The 23,257-nt window shown below is 31.9% G+C and overlaps 3 protein-coding genes and 1 non-coding gene across 4 annotated transcripts; 1 reads left to right on the top strand and 3 right to left on the bottom strand.

Annotated features, from left to right (window-relative positions):
• Positions 1-5,305: 5,305 nt before the first annotated feature.
• LOC114258527 (uncharacterized) lies at positions 5,306-7,198 on the bottom strand. The gene is made up of 3 exons (XM_028198498.2): positions 6,325-7,198; positions 5,993-6,224; positions 5,306-5,900 (listed from the first exon to the last, which is right to left on the bottom strand). Exons 1-3 carry the CDS (start codon positions 7,066-7,068, stop codon positions 5,437-5,439), a joined length of 1,440 nt encoding a protein of 479 aa, XP_028054299.2. The 5' UTR covers positions 7,069-7,198; the 3' UTR covers positions 5,306-5,436.
• A 2,527-nt stretch (positions 7,199-9,725) lies between these two features.
• LOC114258517 (uncharacterized) lies at positions 9,726-12,387 on the bottom strand. Its single transcript, XM_082909024.1, has 4 exons — positions 12,159-12,387; positions 10,777-10,839; positions 10,593-10,697; positions 9,726-10,480 (listed from the first exon to the last, which is right to left on the bottom strand). Exons 1-4 carry the CDS (start codon positions 12,262-12,264, stop codon positions 10,116-10,118), a joined length of 639 nt encoding a protein of 212 aa, XP_082765150.1. The 5' UTR covers positions 12,265-12,387; the 3' UTR covers positions 9,726-10,115.
• Positions 12,388-14,692: 2,305 nt separating this feature from the next.
• On the bottom strand, positions 14,693-14,766 carry TRNAI-AAU (transfer RNA isoleucine (anticodon AAU)). The gene has a single exon. It is a non-coding gene; the product is annotated as a tRNA-Ile (tRNA).
• Positions 14,767-18,835: 4,069 nt separating this feature from the next.
• PNSB4 (NDH dependent flow 6) lies at positions 18,836-21,063 on the top strand. The gene is made up of 6 exons (XM_028198480.2): positions 18,836-19,113; positions 19,211-19,255; positions 19,389-19,548; positions 20,156-20,211; positions 20,324-20,395; positions 20,773-21,063. The coding sequence occupies exons 1-6, from the start codon at positions 19,018-19,020 to the stop codon at positions 20,902-20,904; spliced, it is 561 nt and encodes a 186-aa protein (XP_028054281.1). The 5' UTR covers positions 18,836-19,017; the 3' UTR covers positions 20,905-21,063.
• Positions 21,064-23,257: the final 2,194 nt, after the last annotated feature.

Here is a 23,257-nt window from a genome sequence, read left to right as displayed (position 1 = left end):
AACACTTAAACATATTCTTGATGCTTTCAGATTTCTACTTATCACGTGAATGCATCCTAGATCTTTTCTAGACGCTTATTGCTCTTTTGGACAAGTGTGTGAGTTATTAACTCGTGCTCTGATACCACTCTGTCACGACCCGAACCCGCCCCCATGGGTTAAGGACGCAACCGGCCAGTAATCCTAAGATTACCTACGGCCTCAAACCAAAACAGACTCAACACATCAGAGTAAAGGGGCCAAAAGGGAAGCAAAATTTAAAACTTTGTCCATAGAGCCGTGCTTATATGCACATCAAACAGACCATACTCGGATACGTTAATAACCCACATCGAAAGTACAGTTTGACAAAATTCATTACAGACAGAATCATCCAAAACGAGTCAACCTATAACAGACTATGTACAGACATACACTAGGCCCTTGCCAACAAGACAAAACATAAGTACATACAAAAAGGGCAAGGATGGCCTCATGTGTGAGGCACAAGGTTGACTCTCCCAAAACTCGTGTTGTTCCTAGCAGGCTTCACTGGGGCTGGGTTGTGCTTCTCTTGGCTCACCTACAAACACATGAATGAGCGTGAGCGATCGCCCAGTGAATAATATCAAACATGACAATTACATAACAAAATGTAGAACAACATGCTCCAAACGGCCTTGGGCCCAATTCATACTTCTATTTAACAATATATATATATAACTGTACAAAATTCAAATCAAGTAACTGTAGTTTCAACCATTCTGGCCTTTGGCCCATTCAGATTTCCATTCATGTCAAAACGGCCTTCGGCCCATTCATTCACGTCGAAACGGCCTTCGGCCCATTCATTCTTATCAAAACGGCCTTCGGCCCATTCATTCTTATCAAAACGGCCTTTGGCCCATTCATTCATGTCAAAACGGCCTTCGGCCCATTCATTCTTATCAAAACGGCCTTCGGCCCATTCATTCTTATCAAAACGGCCTTTGGCCCATTCATTCATGTCAAAACGGCCTTCGGCCCATTCATTCTTATCAAAACGGCCTTCGGCCCATTCATTCTTATCAAAACGGCCTTTGGCCCATTCATTCATGTCAAAACGGCCTTCGGCCCATTCATTCTTATCAAAACGGCCTTCGGCCCATTCATTCTTATCAAAACGGCCTTTGGCCCATTCATTCATGTCAAAACGGCCTTCGGCCCATTCATTCTTATCAAAACGGCCTTTGGCCCATTCATTCATGTCAAAACGGCCTTCGGCCCATTCATTCTTATCAAAACGGCCTTCGGCCCATTCATTCTTATCAAAACGGCCTTTGGCCCATTCATTCATGTCAAAACGGCCTTCGGCCCATTCATTCTTATCAAAACGACCTTTGGTCCATTCCCAACTAACAATTCATAAAGTTTATAAGGGAATAACAATTGGACATTGATAAGCTTTCAAATATTGATATTACTCACAATGATTGGCTTGTGGATTCGCCCTGGAGCTTGACCCTACACATTCCATGAACACAAAAGGGGTCATTAACAATTCAATCCGTTCCTTAATTCACATATTCCTCTTTTAGGCTTTATTCTTATCTCATTAGCTCATTTACAATGCTTAACATAAGCCTAAGAATGCTTGCAAGTGAAAGAGAACGGAAAACAGAACACAAAATGCGAAAACAGGATTTCAGAAAATAGGGTCCCCGCTCGAGCGTGGACTTCCCCGCTCGAGCGGACCCTTAGGTCTGCAAAAGTACTGGTTGCCTTCAATTCCAGCTCGAGCGTGAACTCGGCCGCTCGAGCGGACTGCCTGTCTACATAGCTCCCCGCTCGAGCGTCAACTTCCCCGCTCGAGCGGGAACCATGTCTGCAGAAAATGCTGGGAGCTCGATTTCTCCGCTCGAGCGTCAGGTTCCCCGCTCGAGCGGACATCAAAATTCTGGGTTTTCCAGATTGTGTTCTTGAGCTCCCTTCAACATTCAAACCGTCATTTCATGCTTTTGGTGGCTCCAATTTCACATATACTTGTACTAACATGGTATAAACACCAAAATACATCTTCATGGAGCCCAATTTCATAAATCAAATACATGCATGGCTCAATTTAATTCAAGCTCAATTCTATCATACACATTCATGCATTCCAAAACTCCTATCTTTAATTATTCAACATGCATGCTAATCTTGACTTCATTTTCATTCCAAATAATGCAAATGGTGCTCATTCTCATGGAGCTCAACAAAAACATGCTTGCATGTAAGTTTTAACACCTTTATTTCCATATTCAACTTAATACATGCATGATTATGCAAAATCATGGTGATCTTACACATACATGTGCACATTAGCTTCAAATTCATCAATTATAGCACAGCTCTTGTTCTTGATCACCAATAAATCTTTAATTCACAAAATCACAAGTTCAATCTCATGAATTTACTCACCTAGGAGCCTTAAACACCCAAGCTCTAGCCAAATCTTGAGCTAAATCCCCAATTTCCCAAGCTTGAGCCAAAAATTACACAATTCTCTCATTCTCTCTCTCTATAGCCGGCTCTCTCTCTCTTTATTTTGAGTCCCAAATTCAGCCAAATGAAATGAAGAAGAGAGGATGGAGAGTGTAGTGACTTAACAACAAAACCCACTAAGGCCAATATAATATTAATAAGGTAATTGGGCTCTAATTCATCAATTTAATCAACTTAATCTGACCCGAATCAATTTCTAATTAAATTTCACCGTAGGCCCTAAAAATTATGCCGACCACAATGGCGTAATCAATTTCGGGTTCTGTGGCCGATAAGGCCTCCAATTTAATTTCCGAAGTGGTAAAATCAAACAGATATTCCTACGGTGAACAGATAGAAATTCAAAACCACATATTTTCACATAATGGCATACAAAACCATAACAAACACATAATCACATCTTATTAAGGACCAATTAACATATTACGGGACAGGGGTATTACAACTTCCGACCTACACATATATCTCATGTGCCTCTCGTATACCTAACACTGCTCCGAAACCAAACTTGCACGGGGATATCGTCCCGAGTTTGACCCACACTCCCCGGATGGTTGGCATATACGTACGCGCGTAAATCAAAGCACTCGTCTACTCATGAGAACGAGACAACAATATACATATACAAAACATCTCACTCTTGAGAACAAACATAACAATGCCAAGCCTGAGGTATTCAAATAAATCTCATAATCCTCACTTTTTTTTATACACTCTTTCTTACCAACACTCAAATAAAACAACAATCCATAGAGTCATGGTGGAGTATAAGAAATTTATCTATGGGCTATTAATTTATTTTAATTTCATATAACCATGAGTGTGATTACAACCATAAAATAAATCCATATAAAAACCCTAAACATGACATACACAACTAATCAAAATAATTAAAATCAATCTATCATTTAACTATAAATACAAAATCAAACCAACATCAAATAAATAAAAACAAAGAATCAATCCGTCATCTAACTAATATCTATGGACTCTAAGTTTATTTCAATTTCATATAATTATGAGTGTGATTACAACCATAAAATAAATACATATAAAAAAAAAACCCTAAACCTTGCATATACAACTAATCAAAATAATAAAATCAATCAATCATCTAAAAATTTTAAACCTTACATACACAACTAATCAAAATAATTAAAATCGATCAATCATCTATATGTAAATACGAAATCAATTCAACATCAAATAAATAAAAATTATGAATTAAACGTAAATCAAGGGAAGTGGGTTTTGTACTCACAATATTTTTTTAAGATCAAAATAATATTTGAAGAACTAATGGAGCCATCAAAACAAAATCCTAAACCTAATCACCATGCTTTGTTGCGATTTTTTGAATTTTTTTTTGAAAAAGTGATTTGAAAACTCTTTTTTGAAAAAAAATTCTTGTTTGGTTTTTCAAAAAATACATCATTACAATTTCAAATTTCCCTCCAAGTTAATGATTGAAACAATTAAAAAAACACAAAAAAATCACATCAAAACATTCTCTCAAGTACATTATATATATATATATATATATATACATATATATATATAAATTCTTGGACCTATGAAAACATAATGTGGCATGTACTCATTTATGGGTATATATCTTACCATTAACTGTATCACTTTTTTATAAAATTTTCACTCATTGCAACCATAGAAAACGTAATTTTTTTTTCCTAAATTGGCATTAAAAAAATTATTTCGTATAATCAAATTTTCCTAAATGTTATGCACAAATGAAATCATAAATTTGTATTCACAAAATCATACCCTTGGCAAATTTATGTAAAAAATTTCAAAATAACCAAAATTTATTTACAAATTTGCAAAAATGGTAAATTTATACAAATTTCCAAAAAACGTAAATTTATACAAGTTTCCAAAAAACACAGTGAATTTATGTACAAATTTCCGAAAACCATAATTTCAGAAAAATGCCCAATTATTTCAAATTGGCATTAAAAAAAAATGTGAATCGATTGGTAAATTTATTTATGAAATCATAATTTTTTTTTCAAATTTACGATTTAATACATCATGGGCTTGTTTGGTTTGTTTTTGGGAGAGTTGTTTTTGAAAAAAAATTTGGGGAGAGAGTTTAGAAATTTTTTTGGTTTGTTTGGTTGTATATTTTGAAAGTAGTTTTGGAGTTTGAAAGTTTGGGATGATTTGATATTTTGTTGTAATTGAGTAGATGTGTGTCAGAAAAAAAGTGATTGAGAAGGAGAGAGGAGAGAGAAAAAGTGATTGGTTGATGTGTAAGAGAGAGAAAGTGATTTTGGAAATTTTTTGAGAAAAATCTCAAACCAAACAATATTTTGGAAATTTTTTTCTAAAACTCATCTCTAAAACTCAAACCAAACATATTTATTTTCAAAATCGTTGAATTTTCATGAAATTTAAATAAATAATCAATCTGAAAAATAGTTCTGGGTTGTCTGTGTAAATAATAAAAAAAGAAAAATGTACCTATTTGTCCTATAGTCTTTCCATGGATGATAGACAGAGAGACAAACAGATTAGGGAGAAAAATAAACAAGCAAATATAAGACGTTTGGGTGGGACAATACACACCTTTTGTTACCAAAGCCTATATCCATATACAAATTTTATACTAAACATTCATAACAGAAAATGCATAAAGGAATATTGTGAATTTTTTTCCTGCTAAGATTATGAAAATGTCAAACAAATTTTAAATCTAAACATTCATAACCGAAATTTGTATAAGAGAAGTTGACAACTTACTAAGGCAATGCAAGCATCCATAATATTCGGTGCACTAGCATCAAGGGTGATTACATATATCCATATGTTCTACCGCAACACATAAGTCAAACAAACTTCTTAGGTCTTACATAAATCTAACCACAAAAGATTATCCAACTGAACAATACAAATGACAAGTTTAATGTGGTACTATGGATGAACCCTATGGTTGTTCCACATTGCTGTCGCAATTTCATCACGAAGTTGAACCATTTCATTCATGACTTCATCTGCTTCATTGGAAATTCCTGCCGCAGGAGTTGCGGGTACTGCTTGCCCCGCACGTGCATTACCGCACCTATTGAACCATGGATCATTTGCAGAGTGCATGCGAATCCAGTTGTGACAAGCACAACATGCTGTAACTATTGTGCCTTGCCACACTTGCATGTAGTTCGGCATAGATCTCAATATAGGAAAACGATTTTTCAACACCCCAAAGCTTCGTTCTATCATATTTCTTAGTGATGAATGCCGATAATTAAACAACTCCTTATACCCATTTGGACGACGTCGACATCCACCAAATTGGTCCAAATGATAGCGTTCTGAACGATATGGTGCGAGGAATCCCGTCATATTTGTGAAACCCGCATCGACCAAGTAATATTTACCTACATGAGTATGTCACATTGACACAAGTTTATTAGAAACTATTTTCAAGTAAACTTTTAAAAGCATCGTCATTACAAACCAAAACCCTTACCTGTAGGAGGAAGCGAGAAGGATACATCGGGGCGTGTAAGCGCATCAGATAACACTCGTGAATCAATTGCACTACCTTCCCAACCGGGATAAACAAAAGTAAATTTGAGGTCAAATGAGCATGCTGCAAGAACGTTTTGTGTTAGTGCAACCTTCCTACCAAGATATGCAGTTCTCTTTGAAGCAGGTGCATGCTCCGCAATGTGCGTACCATCGATTGCCCCAATATAGTCCTACATTACGCAAATATGATAATTATTACATTTGTCTGCACCCAAATTTCATTGCATACTCGTCAAAAAATTGCAAACAAACAAGGGATCCCAAGCTAACCTTCAACCATGGGTAACGCTTCGGGTTGTTTCGAATTTCAGGAGGAACAACATTCGGGTCAGGAGGTCGAATGATAAGGACAGCAAGACGACACAATGCTCTCATCACAATTTTGAAATGTCGGTGAATGGTTTCCGTTGAGTGTTGAAAACGATCAGCCGCAAGTCTATGTCTTTCACTATGTCCACATACATATAAAAATATAGCAAGCGATTGCTCTATAGATAACTTGTTCTTGTCCACCTTTATGAACTCTCTGCGTTTCAATTCATCACAAAGGGACCTGAACGTTGGTGCATCCATCCGCAAGACCTCCCGAATTGTACGCGGATGACCATTCAATAAATGTTGAGCGTACATTTCTCCAGTGTACAGACATGTCCGTTGGGGCTGCTTCCCCAGAATTCCATTGGTTGATTCCCACATCTGGCATACCATGGCAAAGTCCATGTCATCATCGTCCGATGCAATAAATGACGACCTCAACTGCGCTGCAATACTGTCTTCACTGTCCTCAATATTAGCGCTATCCAGACTGTCCTCGCTGTCTACGCTGTCCTCGGTCTCCAAGCTTTCCCCACTTGAATCCATCTCCGTCGTGATGTTGTCGTAGTTGGGAAATTCATTTGACTGACTATTTATTGTGGCGTCCATATCAAACGGATTTGTTGAGTTTCTGTGGTCCATTTCTGTAAACAAGAAGAAAGTAAGATGAACATGAAAATGTAATTCACATCGATACATAAATCCATAATATTATCCATCCATAACATTATAGTAGTAAATTTCTTTTGTAGTAATACAAGTCCGTAACATTATTCATAGCCCTCATCCCCTAGACATGTGTTACCAAAAAAACCAGAAACAACAACTAACAAACTTTTACATGCTAAATAATGGCCCAAATGGAATTGTTAGATACTATCAGCCAATTCAACACAAAAGTGGAGAGGTAAGAGGCAGTTTTGTAATTCGAACACGCATCTGTATTCAAATTCTTTCTAATTTTCCACATTGTTTCACTAGGATTTTTAAGTGCAAGAATTTTACTAGTTGGCATGAGATCCTACCACTAAGATTTTGTTGACTAGATTTCTCAATAAAAGAATGCATCATCAGTACAAATAAATGCTAGGTATATTAAAATTTTCTACCCATCTTTGCTCATCTATGGACTGTAATAGCAATCTTGAATTACTCGATAAACCAAACACATGAATTTTGGGTGCTAGGTATATTAAATATTTCTACCCGTCTTTGCTTATCTATTGAATGGAATAGCAGCCTTCAATTACATAATAGAGGTCCTTCAGTTGAAGAGGAGTTACATGGATTTCCTCAATCAAATTGTGCCAAAGCTTGAGATAGACAGTGGCTAGTGAACTCTTGACCAAATTGGATTAGACAAACTCAAATTTGTAGGGTGCGTTTGTTTTGAAGGATTAGGGCATAAGATTGGATTATTAGTTCCACCGGACTAATAGTCTATTGTTTGTTTGAAATTTTTTGCTCCGGACTAATAGTCCTCCCGGATTATTAGTCCCACAGATATGGGACTATCCTATCCCATGGAGGTGGGTGGGATTATTTGCATGGGATTGGTATCCCATCGAATTAGGCTCTGAAATGTTCATTTTGCCCCATGCTATTACTTAGCAAACAATTAGAAAATGATAAAATAGTCTTTGAACATTTATAAATTATTTTTTTGGTGTTGTTAATTTAAAATTATATACCAAACCAAACCAAGCCTTAAGTCCTATCAAATGGGGTCGGCTACATGAATCCTTCTTCTCCACGCGGCCCTATCAAAGACCATTTCATTAGTCAAATTAAGTAGATTCATATCAATTTAAAATTATATATTAAATAAAAAATTATAAATTATAAATTAAATTTATTTAAAAATAATAAATTATAAATTATTGCCTTATAAATTAAATTTTTTTAGTGTTGTTGAAAATTTAATTTATATATTAAATAAAATTATTTTTTATTGTCGTTAATTTAAAATTATATATTAAATAAAAAATATAAATTATAAATTATAAATTTAATTTATTTGAAAATAATAAATTAAAAATTATGACCTTATAAATTAAATTTTTTTAGTGTTGTTAAATTATAAATTATAGATTACAAATTTGAAATTATATATTAAATAAAAATTATAAATTACAAGGGTAAAATAGTCTTTTGAACCCTATCTAGTTCGTCTAACTAAACATTGGATTCACTAAAAATAGTCCAATCTAGACATCTAATCCCATGACTATACAAAATAGGATATAAATTTATTCCAACCAAATAGTCCATGGATAATGTATCTCGGAACTAACAGTCTGATGAATTACAATCCCCCCTTATCCAGTCCGTCCAAACAAACATACCCTAAATAACTGCCTTTATTATTCACCACCCGTGATTAATTGTTGTTTATCACTATTTACATTTCCTACCCATTTCTTAACAAATTTTTAACTAAAAGAATGAATTATCCCTTGCTAAAGCATATTACCATATTATAATTCTTAGGGTCAAATAGGCAGTTGATTTCCAGTTCGGTATGAAGTTACAGCATTCTATAAAAACTTCATACAGAAAATTACAGCTTATGCAAATTACATATATCAATGATTACACCTGTTTTGATCAACTTAAACCAAAAACGACACAATTTCTACATTTAGTATGCTAATTCGCTCTCCTATTTTGTACAATTTGGCTGAGAAAGCAGTTTAAGAGATAAGACACAAAGCAGCACAGCCAAAACTGATCTTAATTTTGGCTCAAAGATTATTCCTTGAATTCATATGGTCATGACCAGTGTAATCAACAAACCAAACAAACAAAATGAAACAGATTTATAGAAATGGAACCATCAACACAATTGTCATAAGATAAATAAGAGAAACACTTGGTATCCCATAAACCAAAACACAATTGTGTACAATTTTCCATAGGGGTGAGTATGGTCCGTATTGGGATAAAATCAGGACCAATCTGTTATCTACGATTCCTAAAAAATTAGAACCAATCCAATCTGTTTAAATCATGAAACCAATCCGAACCAATCTATTTAAATACAGATTGGATCGGTTTAAGAACACGGATTCACATAATTAAATAACAAAAATATATTTATAACACTTTAATTTTATAAAAATATAAACACAGCGCTATATTAGTTCCACAATAGCAACATATTTTTCTATAATAGCGACATACTGTTCTAAAATTTAAACAACCATAAGAAAATTGATTTCACTATAAGTATTTAAACCATTACAAATTAAAACTAAAAACCAACAAACAAGAGTAATAAAAGAAGATATTATACGGTTTTAGATTTGAGTTTAGATTTTATATAAAATTAAGAGAAGATACTATGGAGGATGATGTATAATAAAAATATAAACTATTTGTATACGGTTCGGATTGGTTCCAATCCGGAACCGTGGGGTTCAATCCGAAACCAATCCGTAGACTACGGATTTTTAATTTTTCAATCCGGAATCGAACTGCGGATTCAAAAAACCAATCCAAACCTATCAAATTAGACTGGACTGGATCAGATTACAGATTTTACGGATCACTTGCTCAACCCTAATTTTCCACATTGTTTCAAAGTCCATAGCTTCCTTACATATCCATAGTTGACAGATGAAATACACGGATTAAAAAAAAAAAAATGTAGGCGCCGATTTTTAGTGTTTGAGCTACATACGTTGACATACAACAACTTGGATGCTGAACAAAACAAAATTGCATCTGTACAAAGTCCATAATTCCTAAGCAAGCTTACGAACCCAATGCATCTGCATGTTGGGTTGCATGTTGGGTAGCATCTGCATGAACATTTTCCTCGTTGCTTTATCACGGAAACTCTCACACGCCTTAACATATTGGTCGGGAGTGATTTCGTCCATTGTTGCCAAACATTGGATACATGCTGCAATGGAGTTTTGTTTTTTCTCGGCCTGGCTCGCTTCAGCCATTTTGTTCTGGCGAGCAAAAAATTCTTTTTTTGCAAGGTTTGTGGCAGTCCATGTATCAAGTGCCAAATCAAAGTGCGCACCCTTTCGCCCACTATTGTTGCCACTATACAGGTATTTCGTATGTGTAAACAAGCACGTTTGGTATAATGTAATATGCTGTCTACAAAAAAAAAATCGCAAGGAATAGAGTTATGATGTTTTAATGCATTCTTGTTTTGGTAAACATTGCATGTAACACATTTACGAAATGCAGCAAAGTAATATTTATCTCCACGTCGTTTTCAGCAAAAGAAGATGCAATAGAGTCTGGTGTGTGTGCTGTCTTTTGCTTCGTCTTCAAAGCGTCTTCAGTAAATGGGGGTGTACCTAAATGAACTGCACAGTGCACAATATTCAACGTGCCTTGTTCAAGAAAAATACATTTAATACAATTACAAGGGTTGAAAGACCTTACTCCTTTCCTCACGAATCTTGGTACAGCGGAGATCGAATCGACCACAAGAAACTGATGGTGTCACTACATAAACAACGATGACAACAATAAAAGTACAGAAATAAGTAAAACTTCCTGTTGGAGGAGACAAAGATACATCAACAACGATGACATCAACTGCACATATCCTTCTTCTCTAGCTTTTCACATTTCATTTTGTTTATACTAAGGCAAACTATTGATAAGATTTTACATTTTAAAAACATAAAAATAATGAGTTAGTCAAATTACATATCCTTTTCTCCTTCTCAATTCACATTTTATTTTTAATTAAAATCTAATACAGATTATGATTAGAAAAAAATGCACAAACCCACCATACTTGTTAATAAATCTTTAAAAACACTTTGTAATTAAATTTCAAATCTTTTGTGCATAATACTGGTTTTGATGCTAGTGTAGTACAGTATAATTTAACGCCTTATAACTTAGGAATCATTCTATACAATTCTTTGAAGTTCTTTGAAGTGCTTACATTTCATTGATAAGATTTATGCAAGCTATTCAATTGTTCAGGCATACAGGTAGGTGATGAGTTTTGCTTATTCACTTTGTTTATTTTGACCCAAAAAATCCAAAATAATATGCATATATGCATATTGGAAGCACCATTTGGACCAGTTTATAATAATAAATCATGGAGTTAAAATTATTTAAGCACTGTATGTTTTGGACCATTTGGACCCTTTCATAATAATAAATCATGGCGTCAAAATTATGGTTTAGCTAACCATTGCTAATTTGATTTTTGCTAAGTAAATGGGAATTGTTTAACCTTGCTGAAGCCCCCATTTTGTACACCAAACCAGAAGAGTGAACCCAACAAAAAATCTGCTTCATTTTCATATAAGAGAAGGACTTCAATACCGATTTTTGGAACCACAGTTGGGAAAGGGGAAACTATGACGAACTTAACAAAATATGATAAAGCTAATTTCCCAAATGAAAAGCATAAAATCTGTACTTAGTATGTCCGAAATGTGGAAAATACATTCTGAAATCAAAACCAGTTACCCGAAAGTAGAGAAATTTCTTTCGGTTTCAAATGATTAAATTAGTTTCCAAAAGCAAAGCAGCAAACTAAACATTCATAATCTGAAAGGGATTTTCGGATTGAACTAGGGATTTGGTGTATAAAACAAACCACACCAGTTTTAGGTTTACATATAACACTTCAGTTCCGAGATTCAAGTACCATTTTCGTCTAACTGGTACCGTAAAGAATAGATTTGTTGAACAAAATTTCATTTCCTACAAATTTATGAAGAAGAACACTTGCAAAATGGAAGGGGGAAATGGAGATCAAAATGAAAACATGATGAACCAAAAATAGTGCGACTAACCTCTTTGTCGTCGGAACTTCGTCACCCTGAGCTCAAAGCGACCACACCTGAACAGTGTCTTCGTCGCTGGCCGTCGTCGTTGCTTTGGTGTTGCCGACCTTCGCATATCAACGGAAGTGAAGATGTGGTAAAATGTTTGGTAAAGGTAATAAAGAGCAAGGCAGAGGCCATGAAGAGGAGTAGAAGTAGATTCTACTAAAGCCTAGCTATTCCCGTCACGTGAAGAATCAGATGTCTCATTTATTTTTATTTTTTTTTGAAAACATAATTCATTTTTCAAATGGGTTTGGTTTGTTTTTCAAAAAAAAATTTTAAAAAAAATTATCTATAAATAAATTTTTAAGAGTAATTAAATTAAACAAATTTTTTTAAAAAAAAAATTAAAATTTTGTTTGGTTACCTACTTTCTAAAATCACTCTCTCTCTCATACACATCAAATCAATTATTTTTTTTAAAATTTTCTCTTCAAAATAATTTTCCAAAATCATTTCTGAAAAAAAGCAAATCAAACAAATTTTTGTACTTTTTTTCTCAAAAATTACTCTACAAACACAAACCAAACACACAAATTATATAAAATTTTCAAAAAAATCACAACCAAACACAGTGGGTATGTTTGGTTTGTGTTTGAGAGATGTGTTTTAGAGATAAAAAGTACGAAAAGTTGTTTGGTTTGGTTTTTTTCAAAAGATGTTTTGGAAAATTATTTTAAGAGAGAGTTTTGGAAAAAGTGATTGATTTGATGTGTGTGAGAGAGAGATTTGTTTGGAAAACTTGTTTGGTTTACAAGTTTTGAGAAATTTTTTTGAAAAAATTTGTTTGGTTTGATTACTTTTAAAAACTTATTTGTAAAAAAAATTTCCTAAAAATTTTTCAGAAACACAAACCAAACGAACCCAGTGAATCTTTCTTTTTTTCATTTTCTTTTTCTTTTTCTTTTTCTTTCCCGCCGTCTCTCTCTCTCTCTCACTTTCTCCCCGTGTGTGGCTTGCCGCCGCTGTACCCCTCTTCTCTTTTCTTTTTATTTTATTTTATTATCTAAGGCTCTAATGCTTAACCTAATTGACATTATTTACATTTTATTTTATTAAATAATTACAATATATATAAATATTTTTTATAAAATTAATACATATAACACTTTTTTTATATATAAATATATATATAAATAAATATTTAAATTAATTATTTATAATTAAATACTACACTAAACTAATTATATATCACATTAAATTAATTAAATAACACATTAAATTCTCATGTAATTCACACAATCAATAAAGCTACAAATAAAATAAAGAGTAGTGATTGGTAGCTCGAAAGAGCTCCCCCGAAACGAAAACGACGTCGTTTTTGTTTTCGTCGTCTTTTTTTTTTTTTCATTTCAGAAGAAGAAGAAGAAAATCAGAAAGAAGAAGGAAGAAAGGGAAGAAGAAGGAGGAAGAAAAGGAAGAAGAGAAGGACTGGAGGGGCCATCAACTAGGGCGGGGGGGAGGCGGAGGCGGAGGTGGAGGCGGGGCGACGATCGGAGCTGAGCTGCGACGATCGAACAATCGGGGACGACGATCGAAGTGAGCTGCGACGATCAGGCAATCGGGGACGGCGATCGACGGGACGACGATCCCCCTCCATTCCTCTTCCCCTCCTCTTTCTCTTCTCCTCTCCTCTTCTCTCCCTCTCTCTCTCTGTGTTTCGGGGGATTCGGGGGACGATTTTTCGGAGAAAAAATCATTTCTCTAAAATAAAATAGTAACGAATAACAACTTGCAAAAAAAATTAGAATCGCTACACTTTTCCTCTCTTTATCGCACTTTCCAAACCCACATCAATCGTGAACTGACGTCGCTTCACTTTGCCGCTAAAATGAGTCTAAGAGAGAGAGGGGGAGGGAGGGAGGGAGAGATGGTCTAGATTTGCAAATTTAAAAAAATGACAAAAAAGAAAAGGGAGATAAGGTTGCATTGGCAGACTTGGCAGAGAGGGTGATCACAGATGATGGATGAGTTGTGAGTTGCCTATCAGAGGCTATAACAGTGTCAATTGTGTGGGAGGGAGGTGGTAATTAGGAGTAGGGATGGACAATGGTTCATTGGCCCGCTCTATCTAATTTTATTTTTTTAAGGATTTGAGAAGATTATTTTAATTTATAAGGGCAGTTTGTACCAACATTTTTAACTTGATGTATCAATAGTTCAAACTTGAGATTTATACTTTCAACTTAATTTGGTCTGTTGTTAAATTAATTAATTATAATACATTAAAATATATTATTTTTGTTGTGATCTAAAGTTTATGTGTTAATTTTATTAAAATTCACATTTATAATGATGTATAATTAAATTTATTTAAGAAATTCTTTAACTTAAAATACAAAATCTTTCGATTTATAATGATGTAAATATATTTTATTAAAAAATATACTATTTATTTAATCATTGTAGAAAAGGAAAGCCAAACAGAGCCATGGCCCAAGCGCAGTCCAACAACTTCAGCCCAAAAAAGGAAAAAAAAAAAAAGAAAAAAGCTGAATGTTTGGCCCATGCAGGTCTCGAACCTGCGACCTTCGCGTTATTAGCACGACGCTCTAACCAGCTGAGCTAATAGGCCGGTTTGTTTAGTCGTGTCAGATGTTAGTTATTTAAATAAATATTAGATATGATACCGACATTAACACAAGGAAAAGTCAAAACGATTGCTTAATCAAGACCACTGAAGACCATTCATCTTTCATGGTGTTTCCATTGTTGTTTGGTTTGTTGGTCAATTCAGGATCCGTTTAGGAATAGGTTATTTTTGTAATCTTTTATAAAAAAATATATATAAAAAATAGAGAGAATAATATGACAATTTATAATAATTTTATGACTTTTTAGCTAAAATTAAAAGTTGCTAAGTGTAAATTACACTTTTGGGTGGAACTGGGGCAGGTTCAGACAGATTAATAAATTGTCCAAACCCAATTCAAGTTATACTGAGAACTATCCAGGCCGTTCTAGGTCCAAATTGTAACTTGAGATTGTCTACCTAGGACCGACTCGAGTAAAACTTGAATTGTCCGAATTGAACATAAATTTTTAATTTTTTTAATTAATTTATTTATTAAAATTAGAGTCTATTTATATTTTTTTTATAAAATTATTAATAGTATCAAAATAAATAATTTATATAATGTAAGAGAAAAGTCACTATAGTGGACTTTACGATTTACGAGTTAGAAAAAAAAGTAAGGTTTTATGTTGTGTTATTTGTGTATATAAATTCAATATGATCTAATAATGTAAATTATTTTAATATCATCCAATCATTAATAATTTATATGTTTATTGAATATTTATATATATATAATTTGGTTTCAGGTTGTTTGAATTATTTGATATCTTTGTTCAAACCGTTCAAATTTAATTCAGATTTCTAAATCTTTTACCAAGCCCATACTAAATTCAAAAGTATTTTGCCCCAAGCCCTAAAAATATTCAAGTTGGGTTGTGCAAGTTAAGCCTGCCAAGTTACATCCCTAATTATACTAAGTTTGCTTTAAGATTTTTATAATTAAAAAAATATATACATAAAATTGGAGTTTCTCACCTTCTTGCTTGGATGGATTATGATTAAAAGATGATAAATATGTTTTTATTTATTTTTATTTTATTTGCTTTGTATTTAATAATAATTAAATGTTATAATTTTATTTTATTTTTGTAAAGTGTAATTTTGGTTTCTCACCAAATTTCACAATTTTGGTGAGAAAAAAAAAAAAAAAAAACTTAAATTTGAAGTGATTTGTCTTTCAATATTTCCCTTTCTTTCTTGCAATCATTTGCTTAATTATATTGATGAGAAAAATATTATTATTTATTTTAAATTTAAATATATACTATAAAATAGACCTCTCGACCCTCGCACGTCACATGCATTAGTTTCATTTGCTTTATTCTAAAAAGAAAATTAGTTTAATTATTCCAAGTTGAGTATATTACACTTTATACTTTTAAATGATTGTCAAATTATCTACTTAATTCCTAAACTATTAATTGAGTGTACTAAATCCATAAAGTGTATAAATTAATTATATTTAATCTCTAAACTATTGATTGAATTTATTAAGTTCGTAAAATATTTAATTCAAATATATTTAGTCTCTGAAAGGATTACAAAAAATAAAATATAAGCTCATAACCAATGTTTTGAAACCATATTGGGCCGGTGGATTCAACTGGTTGAATTGTCAACCGGTCCGGATATACCTTCTAATACATTCCCTTTTGAAAACCGGTCATTTTAAGTTAAACTGGTGCACATCGCGGTTAAATCGCTAAATCGAATGAATTGGCCTGGGTTGAAGCAAACTAGACCGGTTTATTATGTTTGGTCCAATATTGAAAAAGTTAATGCTAAGGGGACTTGAACCCAACACCTCAAACTCTAAAGAGCATTAATTCTGCCATCATAGTTTCTTCTTAATAGGTAGGAAATATATAATATTAATTGTATTCAAACTAATTTCCCTCAAACACAAGTATATTAAATAATTTTATGAATAATATTAATATAAAAAGATATATGAACGTATATGTTTGATGAATATATATATCAAATTATAAAGTATTTTAAATGGATGTATTTTATTTATTTTTAAATTATAAAAATATTCATAAAATAATTATGACATCACAGTTTGATTCCAATTCAATCCAACGGTTGAACCAGTAATCCGTCTACCCAATCTCTTTTCCAGTTAACTCACCGATCTGGTTTTTAAAACATTGCTTATAACTATTATGAATTAGTAAAAGACACATCTAGTTAAAATTTTATTTAAAAAATATCTTAAATTTTTATTTTGTCTTTAAAAAGTATATGTCATTTCTTTTTGTGAATTTCCTTTAAAAAGGTAAGGGTAATTATTTATAGTATTTTTTCTACGTATATTTTTAAATGGCTATGTGCTTGTTATTATCTGGTATTATATACCAAATTTTGTTTATAATTTTTAATTGATTATTTTTAAAGTTTTTTTTAAAACTTAATTAATGTATTATTTTGTTCTATTGTTATTTGTAGTGAAATATTATTATTTAAATTATATAATTATACTTTTTTAGTATATCTAATACTCGTACAATTTTATTGGCAAAACTAAGAAATCAGACTATAATATTATTTCAAACGCACAACGAAATATAACGGTTTTCAAAAAAAAAAATTAAGATTTTCCTTTAATAAATCTTAGTTAGGTCGAGTCTTTTACTAATTTATAATATTTATGGGCATATATTTTATTTTTCTAATTCTTTCAGGACTAAATAAATTTAAATTAAATATTTTAAGAACTTAATAGATTCAATCGATAGTTTATGAGTTCAGTAAATTTTGATTTATTTATACTTTAGGGACTAAATAAACTTAATCAATAGTTCAGGAACTAAATAAATAATTTGACAGTAATTTTTGGGTAGAAAGTATAATAAATCCTTCCAAATTTATGATGTTGCTTATGTTTACTTAAGGAACGCTAGTATAATTTATTCAAACATTAATATTATATTTGAATCTTAAATTTATAAAAAAGTTTGTGGAAGGATAAAAAGAGAAGTGATCAGTTTGTTTCATTCTTTTTTTTTTCTCTCTCTTATTATTCTTGACAAATCTCATATCCTAGGAAGCATGGATACGAATACGGGATACAGATACAATACGATACGGATACGGCGATACGACAAAATTTGAAAAACTAAGATACGGATACGGCGGGGATACGTTCGTAAAAAATATTATTTTAACAATTTTTAGTAATGCAGTATGCATAAAAATAAAATCTAAAGCAAAAGACAACTTGATAAAGAAGAAAGATTCCTATAAAACTAAGAGTCTTCAAGGTCAATAGCTTCAACTTGTTCTCCTTCATCATTGAATATCACAAGACCTTAACTAAAGCCAAAAAACCATTCTTAAATAAAAATTTCAGCAAATATACTTTTTTAAGTCATCAATGATAGCCTAGGAAGCACGGATACGAATATGGTGATATGGGGATGTGGATATGGCGATATGTCAAAATTTGAAAAAGTACGATACGGGTACAGCGGGGATACATTCATAATTTTTTTTTATTTTATATAATTTTAATAATGTAATATGCATGAAAATAAAACTTAAAGTAAATTAATAAATAAGGAGAGGGATTCCTATTAACCTAAAAGTGTTCAAACATTCATAAAACATCCAAAACTAAAAGCAAAAACAAAAGCAAACTCAAATGCAAATTAAATATCATCCTTACATGCCAACACCAAAAAAAGAATGAGAGCAGAGAGAAGAAACGTGAGAGAGTGAAAAAGCGAGAGAGAAGTGAGAGAGACAACAAGGATACATCAATTTGACAAATTCTATTACTTTAACTCTCACTATATTCCTCTTATCAAAGAACTAAACAAAATATTATAAGTAATATATAACTTCGAGTATCCAATACTACAAAATTAAGTATCCGATACTTCAAAATTAATAAAAAATTAATTAAGAAGTATCTGATACTTTTAAGAAGTATCCGATACATATCCGCGAGTATCCGAGGAGTATCGGTATCCGATAAATATCCGATACGAATACGTCACCCTTTTTGAAGTATCCGTGCTTCATAGCTCATATCCGAACACAGTTTTAAGTGAAGTCACCTGACCCATATCCCATAAGGGAAAATTATGTATTTTATGTGTAGTAACCAAATAATGGAAGGGTGGTTGGAAATGGTTTCCTTATCTTCTTTCCTTTCCTCTCTTTAAACAACACCAGAGCAATTCACAGCAAACTGTTTTCTCATTCTAAAACACAAATTGTCTCTCTTCCATTCACAGAAAAATGGCTGAAGCTGTCATGAGTTTCACAGTTGTCAAGCCACACATTCACAATTCTCTCCAAACAACAAAATTGGACTTGTACCCATCATCCAAATCAGTAAACATTTCTCTCAATTCCAAATTTCATACTCAATTGTCAATTCCCATCAGATTATTGATGCTTGAAATGAATTCCCTTTTCTTTGATTTTGCAGCTTAGGCAGTGGTCAATCTCTAGGTTTAGCAATGGCTGGCATCAGGTAAATGGCATGTTCATGACTTGTTCAATTTTCCTGGAAACCAAACAGAGAAATAGAAAGTTGAGAAGTTTAGGTTATGGGTCTTCCCAAGATTGTGAAAATTATTAATTAAACTCTTTGGCAAGTATAATAGATTGAAAGCAGCAAGAGCAAAAGGGGGTCTTTGAGCAAAGTGAATGCTTTACCAGATTGGCCATTAATGGCAGTTCTTGTGGAACACATTGAAGGCCAAAGAGACCTCATAACACACAAATCCATTTGGCATCTCAATGATGAAGCAATAAAAAATGTCTGTAAGTATTTGCTCATCCCTAACCTTTTTCCCTTATCTCTTATGGGTATGCTTTGAAATTTGAATTACACAGATAATTATATATAATTGTGAGTTAATTACATTAACCGTCTTCAAAATATGTGATTTGTTAGATTTTTCTTTATCTTTTAATTTTAATTTTAATTTTTGTTTTGTTTTGTTTTTTTTTTCTTTTTCTTTTTCCACTCTGATTCCCAAAGTAAGTAAGCTAATGAGCTCAAATCCCTAGTAGCATCAGTACCATTCAAAATCCATAACAGAGGAGGGTATTTTTGTAGTCTTACATAAAGTTTCAACAAAATCAAAGAGGTCAGATATACATATGGTCCATAAAGTATGCATTTTGTCACCCAACGTACGCACTTCGTTAATTTCAGTCTCTAATCTTTTAATTTTGTTACATTTTTTTTGGAGAGTTTAAGAAAATACCGTTATTAATTTTGAATAACACGATTGTGCCAGCGACTAAAATGTAACATATTGCATATTGATTGTGATCTTTTAGGGACTATTAATGTAATTAATCCTATATTACTTGGATTTTGGTTGAAAGAAAGAAAATGATTTTCCCGTTCTTTTGATTATAGATACATTTTACATAATGTTCACATGTTGGGGATGTTGTTTCTTTGGCTCCACAAAGGTGAGTATTTTTCAGTTATTTCAGTTTCTGATGATTGAAAGTAACGGTATTTATAGTAACACTTTTGAATTTCTTAATTTCTAATAAACTAAATGATGAAAATGGTTTTTAGGATCCATACTATGATTCAGAACAGTACAGGAAAGATGGAGGAGATGGTACTGGGCATTGGGTCTATGAGAGGGTAGGTATTCTTTGATTTAACTTCATTAATTTTTCCATTGAAAACCATTAATTTGGTGACAATCTTTTGGGTAATTAGTGTATCTGAGCTTGTGCAATCTCTCATCCTATACATACCACATAATTATTAAACACAGAGATTACGCGTCACGTCTAAAAAGTGTATTTGATTTATATTTCTTAAGACACTTATCATTGATTGATTAACTTGTCACTGCCTTGACCAAAGAAATTGTACTAATGTATAATTTTAAAATTGCCCCATTGAAAATTTTGAAATGCCCCCACTTAAATATTAAAAAATATTGTTTTTACCTATGGTTTTAGAATTATTTTTATCACCAATAATTTTAAAAAATATTATGGGTATTATTGCAGCAAGAAGATATAGAAGAATCAGCAAGAGCAGAGTTGTGGAGGGAGGAGCTGATTGAAGAGATCGAACAGAAAGTGGGAGGCCTCCGAGAGTTGGAAGAGGCTGGCAAAAAGGAAGAAGAGCTCGTTAAGTGATCACACTATCATTCTTTTATATGCATTTATTTTCAATTCTACTCTCTCCACTCATGACAAACTTGTATATACCAATGAACTTTCGTATGCTTTAAAGGGACTGTTTGTTAAAGTTTTTGGAAATGATTATAGTTTATTTTGATTTGAGAGTTTTTGTCAGACTTTTTGATATAGTTTTTGGGGGTGATTATAGTTTATTTTAATTTGGAAGTCTGTGTCAATCTGTTTGATACAACTTCTGCTTATAACTTATTAAATAGAAATAGCTTAAATAAACTGAAAAAATTAATTATTTAAAAATTGAGATAAAAATATTTTCAGTTTCTATTTTTTGATTATCAGTTTTTAACTTAAAAAACTCCACCAAACACGGCCAAAGTAGATAATATGGTTTGAAGAAACTAAAGAAATTTTACATGCTAGTATATGTGTTATTACCCATTTTCATCAATTCAGTCCTTTATTGAAACTTCTTGTTGAACCTTTAACCTAAAGCGAAGTATTCTAGCATGAGAAAAGGGGAAAAAAATGGAACTTTCAAATGGCTCCCCAACTCAATGTTGGATGCACTTCATGTGTAAGTCAAATATTTATTCAAAATATATTAGATTTGGTATTAATTGCAATGCAAGCAATTTTAATACAATGTTTAAGTAAACATGTGAAATTAAATTATGAACAAGTGGAATTAAAATTATATAAGATTTTGGAAGAGCCAAAATTGATTAGGTCAAACCAGATCTGTTAACTTAGAGAGAGAAGAGGGATGATAGGTATTTGGTTACATTACTGTTAAGACTGTATATGAATAGAATCGTTCGTGAATATATTTAAACTCGGCTTGATAAGAGCTCGTTAAAACTCGGTTCGTTAATTTTTTTTTACGTTCGAGATCGAGCTCGTTAAATTTTTAATAAACATTTCTAAATATTCTAAAACTCGACTTGTAAGTTCAACTCGTTAGTTGGTTCGTTTAATATATATTATTTATATATTAAATAATATAAATATATATATATATATATAAAATAAGATAAATATGTTATTTATATATCTAAAAAATATAAATGTAAATAATAATTAATTATAAATAATATATTTATATAATAGTGATAGTAGATATTATTATTTTAATAAAATATTGACTTTTTTTTTAATATGTTTATATATATTGTATATATAATTATATAATCAAAATTTTAATTATAACTTTAATATTATACGCAAGTATGAATTTATAATTTTTTTAGCTCATTGAAGCTCGTGAACAGGCTCGAACTCAAGTCAAGCCTAAGCCAACTCGACTGGAGCTCGGTTTACTAAATTTTTATCAAACTTGAGTTCGTTAAAATCTTAATAAACAAGTCAAAACATACTAAAGCTCGGTTCGACTCAGCTCGACTCATTTGTAGCCCTAATTACAGTGTTGATAAATTTAATAATATGTTTGGTTGTGTTAATTAACAAAGAGTTTATGAAAATTATTTTTAATAGAAAAGTAAAATAGTAAATTTATAATTCCAATCCCGTAACAAATGTTAGGAGAGAGGTCAATGTAATTTTAAAAATTATAAAATCCTGGTTTCATTATAGGAGATCCGGGTGATTACATCATTGTGAACCAAACGGCTCAAGCCATGAGAAGGCAAAGCAACCCAATTAACTGGTAAAAGTAAAAGTGCATGGGCACGAGCAACCCAATGCGCAACTTTTGTTAGTACTTCGCCTGGGTATAAGAACCAAGCCTGGGAAATCTACTATATCAGAGATGACCTTGAAAATTTGTTCTAAAAACACAAAATGGAAAAAAATAAAATAAAAACACAAACCAAACAAAAGTGACAATGATGATTATTTTTGAAATTTCTATCAATTTACAAAAAATGAAAACAAAAACAAAATGAGTAAAAATTAAATACACAATCAAAGAGGCATCTATATATCTATATATTATATATTAAGCAAGAAGAGATTTTTAACCCCAAGTTTTGTGAGAGTTTTAATTTCTCAATCTAAATTTCTTGATTTTTTGATTTAAAAAAAAAAAATCTTAGCATTTATTAACACTCTTAACTCCCAAGTCTTACCCTCGTAATAACACGAACAAGCATAAAAAAAATTCTTTGAAATCCAACACATATGAATTCATTGAAAGTCCCAACACATATGATTATTATCCCTCATAATAACGCTTTAATGCATTAAGAACGAGCATAAAAAAAATTTCTTGAAAAGTCTAACACATATAATTATTATCAAAATATTAAACTTTAATATAATATAATTAAAAAAAGACATTTAATTCCTTAAAAAGTCCAACATATATGATTATTATCAAAATATTAAACTTTAA

This window comes from Camellia sinensis, chromosome 15, assembly GCF_055761805.1.
Source record: "Camellia sinensis isolate YWXY chromosome 15, ASM5576180v1, whole genome shotgun sequence".
In the NCBI taxonomy this organism is placed as follows: domain Eukaryota; kingdom Viridiplantae; phylum Streptophyta; class Magnoliopsida; order Ericales; family Theaceae; genus Camellia; species Camellia sinensis.
This window is presented reverse-complemented; position numbering and strand designations above follow the sequence as displayed.

Coding starts and splice junctions, on each gene's coding strand:
- LOC114258517 (XM_082909024.1), bottom strand. CDS start 12,264: ATGCGAAGGTCGGCAACACCAAAGCAACGACGACGGCCAGCGACGAAG. Junction 10,840..12,158: donor GAAGTTCCGACGACAAAGAG/GTTAGTCGCACT, acceptor TTGTTTATGTAG/TGACACCATCAGTTTCTTGT. Junction 10,481..10,592: donor TTTTGCTGAAAACGACGTGG/AGATAAATATTA, acceptor TTTTTTGTAGAC/AGCATATTACATTATACCAA.
- PNSB4 (XM_028198480.2), top strand. CDS start 19,018: ATGGCTGAAGCTGTCATGAGTTTCACAGTTGTCAAGCCACACATTCAC. Junction 20,212..20,323: donor GTTTCTTTGGCTCCACAAAG/GTGAGTATTTTT, acceptor AATGGTTTTTAG/GATCCATACTATGATTCAGA. Junction 20,396..20,772: donor GGCATTGGGTCTATGAGAGG/GTAGGTATTCTT, acceptor GTATTATTGCAG/CAAGAAGATATAGAAGAATC.
- LOC114258527 (XM_028198498.2), bottom strand. CDS start 7,068: ATGTATCGATGTGAATTACATTTTCATGTTCATCTTACTTTCTTCTTG. Junction 6,225..6,324: donor AGCGTTACCCATGGTTGAAG/GTTAGCTTGGGA, acceptor TGCGTAATGTAG/GACTATATTGGGGCAATCGA. Junction 5,901..5,992: donor CTTCTCGCTTCCTCCTACAG/GTAAGGGTTTTG, acceptor ATACTCATGTAG/GTAAATATTACTTGGTCGAT.